At 35.1% G+C, this 14,467-nt stretch overlaps 1 protein-coding gene across 1 annotated transcript in view; it reads right to left on the bottom strand.

Moving 5' to 3' along the window:
* The window catches only part of PIK3C3 (phosphatidylinositol 3-kinase catalytic subunit type 3), an 80,265-nt gene that overhangs the window by 15,930 nt on the left and 49,868 nt on the right, over positions 1-14,467 (bottom strand). The window contains exons 22-23 of the mRNA XM_026865619.1: positions 10,862-11,030; positions 6,777-6,867 (exon numbers count right to left, since the gene is read on the bottom strand). Of these exons, the coding sequence (XP_026721420.1) occupies positions 6,777-6,867; positions 10,862-11,030 (260 nt within the window). The remainder of the gene's footprint in view (positions 1-6,776; positions 6,868-10,861; positions 11,031-14,467) is intronic.

Below are 14,467 nucleotides of genomic sequence, written 5' to 3'. Positions count from 1 at the left end.
CAAACTGTATTGCTGCTTCAGCTTTTACACCTGTAGAATAAAAATCATTTTACATGTTTAAGGTAAAAGGAAGAAAACATGTCTGCTCTCTCTTCTTGATAGTTTCCAAACAATTACAGAACTCATGTTCTTATCAAGGGGGATGAGACTTAGTCAATGTTTGCATAGACTTGGAAACACAGTGGTTGATCTCACTATTAAACTCTGTAGGAAGAAAACTCTCCACCCTCCTGAATGATTTGATTTTAGCCTCTTCTGCGTATGGCACTATCAAAACTGAGTGGAGCTACTTTCACAAACAGCAGTTACCTTGCTGGAAGCTGGGTATTTGTGCCCAATAACCTTACTTGTAAATAAAACAATTGCCACATCTTTGCAGCACCTTCTTTAATCAATGGCCATCTGAAACACAGCTCAGTCAATTAGGGCACTGTCCTTTAATGCCTGCTGAGTTCTTTGTGCAATGATGAATCACTGGTCCCTCATGTTTTCTAATTTAAAGGTCAGATTTGCTATGAAGGACAGATAGAAACCATCTGGCTTTCCTGTAGAAAAATCAAAAGCTTTTTTTGTTCAGAGGTGACAATGCTGAATACATTAGCTACAACTGAAGAGTGATCGTCTACCTCTTATGCAAAACTAGCTATATAATTGACTCCAGATTTTAAGTCATTATTACCTAAATTTATAGCACTGGCTAATTTGAAAAAGACCCAACAGTTAGCAATTAGTGTTGCAGCTGTACTGGAAATGAAAAAGCAAGTAGCACTGGCAGAAAAAGGTGTGTGTGGGGAAATCTTCATTGTATTATCAGTTATGCATTGATAAGTCAACATAGAGATTTCAGCCCATTGTTTACCCTGAAAACTGAGAAGTGCAAAAGCATAAGCAAAGAGTGGAAAATTTAAAGGCAATTACCTCAGAGGCCACATAAAGGGACAGGCAAACTAGGGAGAATATTCTGCTACTTTTCAATTTAATTTCATTTTGTGACATTTTGGAGCCAAAGCAGGTTTTCAGAAAAGCCTAAATCAGAGGGTGGCAGTAGGAGATAGTCATGAACCATGAGGTGAAGACACCAGACTGACAGTTTTCTTTATAAATAGTATGGAGAGGACAAAAGGAGATGAAAGGATCAAAAAGACAACTAATTTTAAGCTCTGTAGCTGCTTTTTCTTGGTCAAAAATTGTGTCATTATAATATTAAACATAACATTAGGAATTTGAAGAGGGTTCCTACAGTTTTGAGGATGGGGACAATTTTGTGTAGTTCATAATCACTGTTTTCTGGGATTTTCTGTGAGGAAAAGCAGTGATCAAAAGTGGAATGAGGGAAGTGAGTCACTAAAACGTTTTCTTACAATTGAAAGGTACTAGCAAATTTATCTAGTGATATTAGGTATACACACTAAAAGTGGATAGCTAGTTGAAAACGCATTCTTCCATACACTCTCAAAGAATAGCTGTGAAACTTCAAACAGAGCTTTTGTTTGTTTTCAAGCCAACTCTGACTCACTCATTTTCAGCCCAGTTTTAGGTGTGAGAATGCATCATTAAGGTCAGCACTGATTTAATTTCTGAAAACAAATGTTAGGCAAAGCCAGTCAGAAGATGCTGCCAAATTTTGGTACGTTCTAAATCCACATCTGCAGCTGAAGTCACTGGGAGTGTCTGGTTCTTTGCACACTTACATGAAGGAAATACCCACATTGTTGTCTTTCTCTGGTAAGTAAAATCTGTCTGTGTACAGCTTGTTCTCTTTTGAACAAGAATATGAAAGTACCTTCACTGATGACAGGAACAGAGCACCCAGCTCTGCTTACACCATCCTGTCCCATAAACCATGTCAAACAGGTGTAATATATGCTTATTAAACAGAAAGTTGTATGTGACACAGGCTGCTGTTCTAATTTTGCTTTCCCTCCAATTTCTCCCAAGACATTTCACAACTATTGGACAGAAACGACACCAGGACAATATGCTTTCAGTTAGATTTTAAGCTTGATTATACAATTATGTTCTGCAGTTAGCTCCTTGGGATGTCACATTGTTACTGGAAGGTAAATGATATATTGGAAAAACAGTCTCCAACTATAAAGATCCTGCCTTTCCTTTTGTTCCTCAGATTACCAATAATATTTAAGAATGCTTTCTGCACTTGTGTTTTTCTAAAAAGTCTCTTTTAACATACCAGTCTGAAATTGTTTTAATGATAATAATAATAAGAAAAATCACAATTCAAATCATCCAGTGGCCTCACTGAAGAGGACACATTCCACACAGTAGTTTCTTTCATGATCGTATTTTGTTTCCTTATTTGTCTGAAAATAAGAGTGTCCAAGGATTGCTGACTTCAAACTTTTCTAGCTACTCTAACTAGTGAGCATCCTGTTCTAATACATGCATATCTCACAGGAAGTGACAAAAGCAAGCTCAAGAAATCAAGCCATATAATATAACATTAGTAATCTTTATATCAATTTGTTTTATTCTAGCCATTACTATCATACATTATATGCAAATTTTGTAATCATATACATACTCTACATAAAAGTTAAATCCTCGTTCTGGATATAAAAACTAAGTATATTACTTTCTGAACATTTAGAAAAGGGGAACACCAAAAATATTTCCAAAGGTGGCTTTACTTGCTGGCATGTTTTTACATCTTACTCTATTTCTCACTGAAATATAATACTCCCTTCAGTAAGCACTCTTTTGTGTAAAAACAAGCAGGTTTTTTTCTACTATATAATTTTCCTTGTGACTATAGACTAGTATTCTGATCTATCACAAAATTTAAAGGTAAGGTGTCTAGTCACCTCAGTGACTTGACAATTCAGCTTGCCTGTGCTTGCCTCACTGGCTCACCAGCCCCCTAAAGCAAAAATGAGGGCACTACAAAATGGAGAACGAGTATCCCTACAGCACCAATGAGAAAAATGCTGTCTGTGAACTTCCACATACGCTATTAAGCAGGATATCTTCTTAGACACAGAAACATTTGTAAATCTCCATCTTTGTCTTCCATGAAAGCGATATCACAGTTGAAATGGCTATTGACTCAACTCACACATCAAAGGTAATTTAATTTTGCAGGTCAGTCCAAAATGGATCTTTAACTAATTTAAGTCTGTTGAAATACACATGGATTTTTTGTTTAAAGCTTTAAGAAAAATATAAAAATCAATGGAGATGCTGAAAGCATTTATTCAATTTTCCTACAAGGTACAGTATTATCTTGTTAAATGACTGAACAAACTTGCCACACTTGCCAAGAGATACAAGAAACCTTGTTCTTTATTAGTACTAACAAAGCTCATAACTGAATTAATATCCAAAAGAAATTTTCCAACACATTATTTAAAAAAACCAAAGCCCTATTCTTCACCATTCTATAACGGGTTAAGATGATTCTAATTCTAGCCCATTTACAGCTGTTTTCCTGGGGTTTTTCTTAAAGCAAAGAAGTAAAACGAAAAATTGAGAAATAAAGAAAATAACTACTGTCATAGCAGCTTTGAACATAGTCATATGAATCTAGTAAATCATAGTGTCAAGAACTGCTTTATGGAAGGATACTCTGTTCACCTACTCTTTAGGGATCCCATTATTTTTGCACAAATTCTAGGAGTATGTTCAAAGGGTAATTTTTGAACCATAAGGACCAAACCTGAACAGTTAACAGGAGTTAAAACCAGCTGAACTATCAGAAAAAAAGAGTTTATGTAAACTAACAATACTTTGTGGAGGGCTGAAAAGTCCATGAATTAAACATTTATGAACAAGCTAAATACCTTATTGTGTGGGTTTTGTTTTGTTTGTTTTAACAGAACAAGCACACTATAAATGAACTTACAGAACTTGTAAAGGTAAAATCTTTCCCTCTCAAAATATCTGAAAATGTGTGATTTGCAGTCCTTATCAGAAATACTTGCCTTACTGGTTCATTTCTAGCTCTTTTCACATTTTAAAGCCTCTTTGAATAGACAGATTTGAACCTGCCATAAGGGTAAAAGTCACAGTTCACCAAACTGCAGCATTGTCATAGCTCAGTATCTCTGTAACTAATTGCTGCACTTGATCTAACAGTGATCTGTCATATAGCAACCAAGCTTATGGTATTTTCACGGAAAGGTAGCACTATTGTATTTTGTAAGGGAATTTATTAAGAACCACGTTGATCTAATTCATACTTCTTAGAACTTTCTTTTAGATTTTGCTTCCTTCCACGATCTCCAATCAGATACAATACAATCACGCTTTACATCTTCATTTTTAACTACCATATATTAGTCAATTGTAACATACTAGTTAGCTGTAGAAAAAACTTATTGGCTTTCAATTCTTTATGTCGATTTGTTATTTCAAGAAAATTATATGAGAAATTTATACAGAGTAAGAGTTTTAGAAATGTCTGAAATACTTGTATGTTGCTACATTAAGACAAACCTTTCAAAGATTTTAGAGAAACTGACATCCTATTAATTACAGAAAGCAATATACCCCTGGACAGCACTTCTACAGTCTACTAATATAAAACACAATGCCAAGATACTAGTAAGAAACAAGGATATTGCATGTTAATTGGCTGTGAACACAGGGATTCCATTAGTTCAATACTCATGAGAGAGCATTCAAGGCAATCACAGAACCATTCAGGTTGGAAAAGACCCTCGGGGTCATCGAGTCCAACCCTCAGCCCGACTCTACAAATTTCTCCCCTACCCCACATCCCCCCACAGCTCATCCCAACGGCCCTGAAACACCCCCAGGGATGTGGACTCCCCACTCCCTGGGCAGCCTGTTCCACTCTCTGACCACTCTTTCTGGGAAAATTTTTTTCCTAACATCCAGTCTGACCCTCCACTGTTGCAGTTTAAAGCCATTCCTGTCCCTGATCCCCTGTGAACAGAGCCCAGCCCCAACCTCTCTGCAATGTCCTTTCAGGAGCTGCAGAGAGGGATGAGGGCTCCCCTCAGCCTCTTCCTCCTCACACTGAACACTCCCAGCTCCTTCCCTGGCTCCTCACAGGATTTATTCTCCAGGCCCTTCCCCAGCCTCGTTGCCCTCCTCTGCCCTCACTCCAGCATCTCAGTATCTCTCTTGTACTGAGGTGCCCAATGAACACCATCATGTTAAGTGACAGTGATCACTGGGCACAGATGAGTAAGATTAAAATACATATCAAGACTCAAACTTATTGCTGCGTATATGAAAGAACCAGCACTTCTGGAATTCAATGAAATATTCAGTTTGATCTCTGGATGACTATTTCAGCCAATGACAAACTTTCCAGTATTAGCCCTTGCACTACCTGTAGATACATACTTCAAGTATATATCCCAGTATTTATTGTGCATCTGTTTGTAGACTTTATAGTCTAAAAGGCTTTCTCCTCCTTAGGATATCATGAAAGGAAAAAAAAAAAAAAGTATTTCTCCCAATTTTTCCAATAGGTAGCCAGAACCAAACATATCATCTTTATAAAGATGAAATTCACAGACATGTTGCAAGCATACTGTTAAGAAAGTCTATTCCTTCAAAATAAAGTGTCTACTAAATGCAGTTACTTCCAGAACTTGGTAGGTATTGAACCATTTTGGTTTTCTACTTCAAGACTATCTCCCACATTCTATGTGAGTAATCTACTCAATCTTTGCAGGGCATCTAGGGACAGTGGTGAGGTTCAAATATTGATATGGAAAAAGAATTAGCTGTCACTTGTTCAGGGAAACAATCAAGCGGAGGGAGGACTGTCATCTTTACCACAAAATACAGCACTTCTGGATAGCTCAGGCTTCCTTGAAATGAAACTGAATAGCTACATGAACTGTTTGTATCTATTTGAAACCACGAAACTCTGAACAGGAATACTCCAATTCTTGCAGGTGAAAGGAAAACCTTGGAGTCACAGTTTAGTTTTCTTTAAGGGAGTTGTATTAGAAGACTAAATACTAATGTAAAGATTTTGAATCTCTGCTTTGATAGCTTATTGAAAACACTGAAAACCAGCCTATTTTAGAGAAAAAACACTGCTCAAATAAAGATTATACTGAACTGATTTCCACTGATTTACACAGGCTCCACAAAGTCTTTTGTGGAATGAAAACAGATAGCACTTCACTATAAATCAGGTTATAAAAGAGTCAACATTTGCCTAAAATGTAAGTGTAATGAAATCCAGAGGACCAGTTATCCGGTGATTTTAGCATCAACTGCTGTTGAAACATCAAATGGAGAAGAATGATTCAGGTTGGTGCAAAGGGACAAAGTTAGAATTATAGGACTCAAGTTTGTTTTCACAGTAAAAATTTCTTGGCTATAGAAGATATACCAGTCTACTGCTTTTAAATCTTCAGCAGATTGGCTGTGTATGTAACAGTAGACTGGTTTTATAAAATTGTCCATGACTTACGGGATTGTAGACTAGACAAAACAATCTTTCATTATATAGTCAGTCCTGATTGCTTCACTCATCAAAAGTTTCATAAGGTGGGATCACTATTTTAGCAGAATGGAACAGAGTGCTACAGCAGACTGTGCACTACTACACAGACAATAAAGAGCAGCTCTGCATTTACAGACACATGTGCTAAGTGATCTCAAAAGTATATTCTCCTGTCTTTAACTTAAATTACTTCAAAAATTCTGCAAAACTTATAAAACAGGAGCAATTATTTTCAGGTCAGTTACAAATACGTCACTATAACTGACTGAAAGTTTCAAACATGATGGCTTGGGATACTGAAAGACAAGGAAAGCTTTCCAGTTACCTTTTTTACAGTCTTGTCAGGTTCAAGAGCAATATCTGGAATGTTGGCATCCACCATGAGGGAAAATAAGTTCAAGATCAAGTTGGAATACCTAAGCAGAAAAGCAAATTAGGTAAAACACTTCGTAAACTGTAAAGAAGACATTCTGTAAACAGCTTCATTTAAGAACACATCACCATCTTAGTGTGAATTGGTAACGCTTCAGAGAAGATGCATTCATAACACTTCAGTTGAACACATTTATGCTAAAAGCATAAGATACCTGATATTATCAGTGAAAGTTTAATCTGCAAACTGTCTCAAACTGCCAAAACTAAACAGACTGCTCTAGTTTTGTTGTAATTTTCTTAAAATTGGTAGAACATTTATTCAGATACACATCAAATAGAAAATGTGAGTTGATATATTGTAAGATCTAGTGCCATTTTCTACCTCTAGTAGGACAAACATATGCTAGAATACTGATTCAACGGTTATTTTTCATTAAAAAGGATATTGGTGATACAGCAGCATTATATAAATTAGTATTCAAACAGCTGAGGTCTTCACAATTACAAGAAATGATTTTTCAAGTTGCTTCAAGGGCTCTTGCCATAACAAGGTGAATATAAGTGATTTAACCAGATCCAAGTCTGCAGTTACTCAGTTAAGCTGTAATAACATTGGTAGGCATGCTAGACTTACAAAGTATAAATGTCATTTATAACCATTAAAAAAGACAAGACAGAGTATAGCTTTCAGTTTTAACGTGGCGCTAGAAGTACTCACGAATCTTCGCAGGAACACCATTTTGCCCCTGCAGGAAATTAGCTCTGAGTTGCTTTTTGAAAGGATAATTTTCAAGCTGTTCAACATAAACTGAAACTTCCCTTCCCCTGTAAAGAGATCTAGCACCTTTTCAGACACAGTGTATGTAACTGACTTCAGAATCTGAAATATTGCGTTGCTAAGAGCAGTAGGAGCTTCATAGATGATAGAAAACGAATTCTTAGTAGCAAAACTTGTTTGTTAGCAACCTGACTATTGCAAGGAGTACAAAGTATTTTAACTACACAAAAGAACTGCTTTCATAGCCATATTTTACAAAGTAAATACTGCTCAAAAAAAAATCTCTTTAGAAAAGCTAAAATCCATCAAAAAATCTTGACACTTCATTATTATCTGGAACTAGCACTATTTAACACATTCCAATATGAGTTTTAACCCTTTATAACAGGAACATTTAAGATAAACTGTTTGGGCAGAAATCTTTACTGTCTAATTTGTTTCAGCTGTTCTGCTTCACATTCCCAGAGGCAAGCAGTTGGAATCGGGAAAATAATCTTCATCACGGATTAAAAGGAAAACCAGAAATGTTATACTACCATTTGGTTTCAGATCTAGGTAATAATCTGGCAGTCAAGTTGCTTTGGTGCCAGGAACAAACACCATAGCTTTAATTAAAATTTTTTCTACTTGCCTGAAACAAGCAAACACCACTTCAAACATCCTTAAATCCTACAGCTACATTCTCTCAAGTGTCTTCCTAGGCCACTGGTAGCCTTTCTTGGTAGTTCTGCCTTTGAACTGACCAAGGAATCCAGACTAGAGTCCCTTTTGCTCTTGAACCATATACAGGAGAAGAGCTTATGAGCACTAGAGGCTATTAGGGTTAAGTGATGGAGGTTTGTAAAGAGATTTCAAAGGTCTAAGTATCATTGCTAGATGCCAGTTAAGAGCTAGTTCTGTTCCACATAATGACGTCTTTTGTTCTTGGTGCTTGAATTAAAAGCACTGGCAACATAAGATCATCTGAAAAACTCCATTAAAAAAATATTCAAGAAAAGGTAATTGGGGGGGGGAGTAGGAAGTGGGAAGAGACAAAAATTAGGAAAGAGCTGCTCACTATATATACTGTTTGTCTCTTCTCTGTTCCTCACCCCACCATTTCAATCCAGTAATAAACTAGATGGTGTTCTAAGGATGAAAAGCAGTTTATTAAGTAAATTTTTTAGCTGCTTCTAGGATCCCTGTCACATTTCACAGATTTTTAGAAAGTTTATTTAAAAACTGGGATTATTTAAAAGACGAGGGGTAAGAACTTTCTACTTTAGACAGCTGGCTGTCACCCTTCCCATAGGCAACAATATCCCTGGCAAATATGCCAAGATGTTCACAACTGCTCAACTGACATCCCAAATACATCCTAAGACTAGACATTTTCCTGAAACACCAGTACTGACCTGTAAAAAAAAAACCAACAAACCAACCTTTTGTCAGGCAAGTTGTATCACTCTGACATTTACGTTACAAAGGCTGACATCCATCCACAGCCAGAATGAAGTAGGAGCTTAGTTTTCCTAGGTTTAATGAGCTTCAATTAAGCACCTAAACCAGACCCTAAATCCTTTGCAAATAAATGCATTCTTTGTTTTCCTCAAGCTCAGTATAAATTAATTTACAAAATAAATGAGCACCCAGCTATGCCAGAGGTTGATTAAACTTATGGCTTGAACATGAAGTGCTAAAAACAAGAGAATTCTGTAAAAATTTAAGCAATCCAACAAAATAACTCTACTCCTACATAAAATAGGCCTCATATATACTAAGAAAGAAACCTACATCAGAAAAAAGCTCAAATTCTCGCTGCCATCTTTTCTGAGAATAGCAACTTTGAAGTGTTTAATAATACCTCGTCAAATATATGCTTGATCCTAAGAACTCCTTTATGCATTTTTTCACCATTTACCAGTCCCTTTGCATATAGATGTCCTAAACCAACTCAATATTTACTCTGTTGACACTGCTATACTCTACTAAATTTGAAGCCACAAACTTCCACTACAAAGTCAGGACAGTAAAGTATACAGTCATCTGCAGTCCCAAACTAAAGTCCTAGTTTTCTTGATCTAACTCAAAAATTTCTAAGTTTAAAATCTGATCACCTTTTCTGCAGTACAACTTGGAACCCTCCAGGACTCATCTCTTCTCAAGACCACGTATACTTCCCAATCACTAGCATTGTAAGCTGTAATAAGGTATGGCATTTATTCTTCCAGAACTACCTTCTTGCAGTCCAGGCTCAAGCAAAACTGACATGATGCCATCCAGCTTCACCTCTGCTCTTCCCTCTTCACTATCTTCACTATTGAATGGATTTGTGTCAACATGGAGAACTGTTGGAAATAAGCCATTCCACCTCTAATTACTCTTTTTTTCAATAAGCACATAATTTTAATAATTTTGAGTTCTGGCTGCTTGAAGTAATAGTTATAGTTATACTATTACGATATGCTACCATTGTTGAAAGCCTTAAAGATATTTATCCAGAACCATTTAAAAAATACTTTCCTATTAAACTGAACAAATACTGGAGACTATAATTACAACTACAATCCCAGACATTAAAAATGGAACCATTCTGATTTAAAGTTTAGTTTTATACCCTAATTACTGTTATACTTCACACAACGATGATCTTTATAGCAAATCATTATATAAATTAATGCAGTGGACAATCCTTCACTGACGCAACAGACCTTTTCATTGGAACAGCTAGGTTTAAACAATATAAACAACTCAAGTATTTAAAACATCAGAAATATAGTATTACAAAACAGATTTAAGCAAAAATTACAACATGGAATATGCATTATTCCACAGGACCTGAACCCAGCTAAGCCTATGGATGCACTAGCTTCAAGCCAAAGAATTTGATCATCACTAATGTATCTAAACTGGAGGAGGATAAAGCAGCAAAGAAGTAGTGACTTAAGTTAAAATGACCGTTACTTGATAATAATCAAAGTTTCTTATGGGCAAAAACATATATAGGAAGCAAGACATAAGTTAATACCCCACAAGAGTTATGAAAACCCATTATTTTAGATTATCAAACAAGCAAAATTGGAGGCCTTAACTTGAAGGACAATTACATTACACCAGTTCTGTGATGGTTTCATTCCTTTGTTTCATGCAAATTGTGTCCACGTTCAGACTACAAACAAGTTTTGAATTTTCAACAGAAGCATTTTCTCAGATTCATTTACTCCTCTCCTGCTTTATGGTGGCTCTAATAAATTTTAGCATAAAACCAGTGTTGTTACCTGCGGAGATGAAGAAAGGCTGTGTAGCACTGCTTACGGAACTCCTGGTACTGTTCACTCTGTGTGCCTCCCATTCCTTCCACCATCTCCTTATTAAGTTTCATTGGGGGAGGTAGAGGCTTGGGGTCCCGACCCAAAATATAACCAAAGTCAATGTGAAATAGTTTACCTGTGGAAGAAGGAAAGGCGTAACACTTCACAGAGAATCAAATCTTGATGCAAAAGTTGGGAGAAAAAAGTAATCTTTCAGTGCAATCTCTAGAAGATGCTAAGCAGCCATCAAAAAAATACAATTCACTTTTCTGTAAGGTTTATAACTGTGTATTTTATATCTTCAGCTGCCAGTTTCAAATTATAGGTTTCAAAAAAGTAAAACTGATTTAAAATTCATTAAGAGTACTAACAAACAAGATGTTTTCTGTTTGTTTTTGGTTTGGTTTTTGTTTTTTTTTTTTTTAAACACAGTGTATTCACAAAGACTGAATCAACATTGAAACTGGTCAGTAGATTTTAAATCCACAGTTATATAACAGATACTACTAATTCTTTGCACCTTCTTTAGAATTTGTTAGAAACTAAAATATTAATACTCACCCTGTATTGCTTTTACTACCCCATTTGGTTTCTGTGGCATAAAATATGATATTTTAGTTGTATGTTAAATTTACCAAAGGGAAAGTAAAACTCATGACCCTACAAACGAACTTTTGAAGCCACTAAGTATCAAAGATTTCAAAGGTGCTTCAAAATTGAGTTGAGCAAGGTTAAAATTTACGTTTTCAAATACACTGAAGAAACATCACTATAATTATGAATCTGAAATTGTATTTCAAATGTGCCAATTCTGTCTTACACTTTTTCAGTACTTCAATGCAAGTTACATCACTTGATCACCACCTTCCCTTCTCAGATCAACTGACTAAATTTATAATGTTTTTGCAGCATTAACTTGACAAACCCTTACATATGCCTCTTGCTTTAGATGCAGAAGGCAAGTTCCCTTCCTACCAAGAGTTTGCATTAAGTCATGCTGATTACAATATTGCCCAGACCTTTACTGGGGAGTATTCACTATATTCCCTTTCAATAGTACTGAACCATATTTGAAATACAACAGGTGGTGAAACAAACAACTGAAACACCAGCAAAATAAAATAATCTACTAAAGTTTTTATATAATCTGAATATTATATAAAAAAGAAAACAAAAATGTTGTCAACAGAAATCAAAATAGTAAATTCGTAATTACTAAAAAAGCCAGCTTCTGGGAACATTCTTGACTCACTTCTTAAGCAGAAAATATTGACCATATAAAGGAAAAAAAAAGTTTTACAAGTTCTCTGCAAACAAATTTTCAGATTGAAATATGTAATTTAAACAATTACTTGGGCCATACCATAGTTGCACTATAAATTAAGATGTATAAATTAAGAAATACAAAAACATGACGTGTGTTTGAATGGTTTATCAAGTTAAGTTTTGCTTCCAAAGCAAGTTTTTTAATATCAATATCACTGGGTAGCTTTAAGTCTTATGTGACTAATTTCTAGAAGAGAATGAAATGTAGATACAAGATGTAAGATCTTTTAAGAAGATAGAAAATTATTAGCATGACTGTTATCTAGACAGTCACAGATCACCCAGAACATAGAGTCTTGCTTCAGATTATGGAACTGAACAGCATTAAGGACAGAGATCTATTTGGCAGGGGGTATTTTAATCTGAAGCATCTGTAGTCATTTTAATAAGCTTAGGTGCTCAGCACGTAAAAGAAAAATTAACAGTCACTATTTTTCAATTAGTCACCCCTCTTTGACCATTTTATTAAATAAAGTTCTATCATCAGAGAAGGCTGCTGGAACTCTGTCCTAAGCACTCTTCAACTCAAGAAACAAATTCCATCACAGTCAATTTTCTAAGGGAAATCACAATGATGCTTAACAAGCAAAGTATTTGCTAGTTGGTAAGTGCCATAACCATTATATTTTGCATACCTAATTGTGCTACAAAAACCCCTCCCTTCAATAGTTTTTTTAAGCTGTTACAAGAGTTAACTTTAGAGTGCATTTTTGTACACTAACTTTTTCAAATAGGCACTTTGATATATACACCTCCTCCCACAATAATTTACAAAAAATGTTTAATTAAAAAGTTGGGAGGTGTCTGTTTTCTGTTCACTTACTCAAACCTGTCACTTTGAAGAGTCAAGAAACAATGTTTTGAATAAAACAGTAACTCATGTGTCAGTAATTAAATCTTTTATTTAGTTGGCTCTGGAGATAGGGAATAAGAGGCAATAATTATTAATTTAAATTGGTAACAGAGATGCATCTAAAACATTCAAAAACATTTTAATAACTGACTGATATATGTTAATATAAATTAATTAGGTATCAACTGCTTTACTTACACATTTTTTGGAACAAAGTAAAAAACAAAGTGTAAGATGAAGCCATTCTACATGAACATTATAGCTTTCCTGGACGTACTTCAAAATTCAGTAGATTTTTAAGCTGACTCAAAACATATGTCAAAAGCTTTCATTTAAATCCATTAAATATATTTAATATTTTTCAGATCCATGTACTAAACACAGACTTAACTCATCTTCATTCGTGCAGCTCCTCCAAGACCAATTAAACCAGCATACTATATTACAGAATATGGACAGAAAGCTCCCCTTGGTGCTTGCTTAAAGCTGTGACACCAGTCAAAACCAACCAGTCAGCTTGAGGTAGTACGGCAGTTTTAGAGCTTTCTACAGAGAAGCCTGACTTTTGTTCTCCTTGAGGACTTAACTATAATTGGAACGAGCGAAAATCAAGCTTGCTTTGGACCTGTGAAATTGGTTGTATTTTTACTACTTAAAATGAGGCAATAATTTTATTATTAATTATGTTAATAAATATTTATCAAGTTCATGAACTTAATGATTTGAAATGTTTTAATACTAAGATAGAAGGTTGCAAGTATCTCAAGTAATGATCTCCAGAAAGATTCCTATCACAGTGTAACACTGAACATACCACTTTCACAGAATTAATCTACGTGACGATCAGACTACTACTCAAAGTAAGTTCTATCTATTACAAGAATAAGGCTGAACAAAGTTTCTGGTACTTATTTGACAGTACCAAAAAGCACTAAATAGTAGCAGAGAGAACAGGATAAAAATCGGAACCTGAACATTCTAGCTCTATATAAAGCAACTGTTGTAGATTATACGAACTTCAAACAAACCAAAAAAAAAAAAAAAAATCACCACCCTTTTGTCTAGAAATTACTGTACTGAAGATGTAATTTATAGAGAACAGAAAATATATTTAATGAGAATTTTCATTCTGTAAGAATTTACTTTCACTGTCAATAGCATATTGTCTCCTAACACAGACATCACTCCCAATAAGTGTCAGTAAGGATGGAGGCGGAAATTGCCAATAACAATTTATGAGTCATTTTTTTGTCTTTTTTTTTTTTCTTTTTTTTTTTCTTTTTTCTTCAAGGACACAGCTCCACAAAACACTACTTATCTGAAATTTGTCAGCCTCAGGTATAACAATACTTTGTCTAATAATCACAGCTGAAAAACAGTCTACAGGAGAATCA

The sequence above is a fragment of the Athene cunicularia genome (genome assembly GCF_003259725.1).
Source record: "Athene cunicularia isolate RWA chromosome Z unlocalized genomic scaffold, athCun1 chrZ_part1, whole genome shotgun sequence".
Classification (NCBI taxonomy): Eukaryota; Metazoa; Chordata; class Aves; order Strigiformes; family Strigidae; genus Athene; species Athene cunicularia.
Note: the sequence above shows the minus strand (reverse complement) of the source record. Positions and strands in the feature narration are given on the sequence as shown.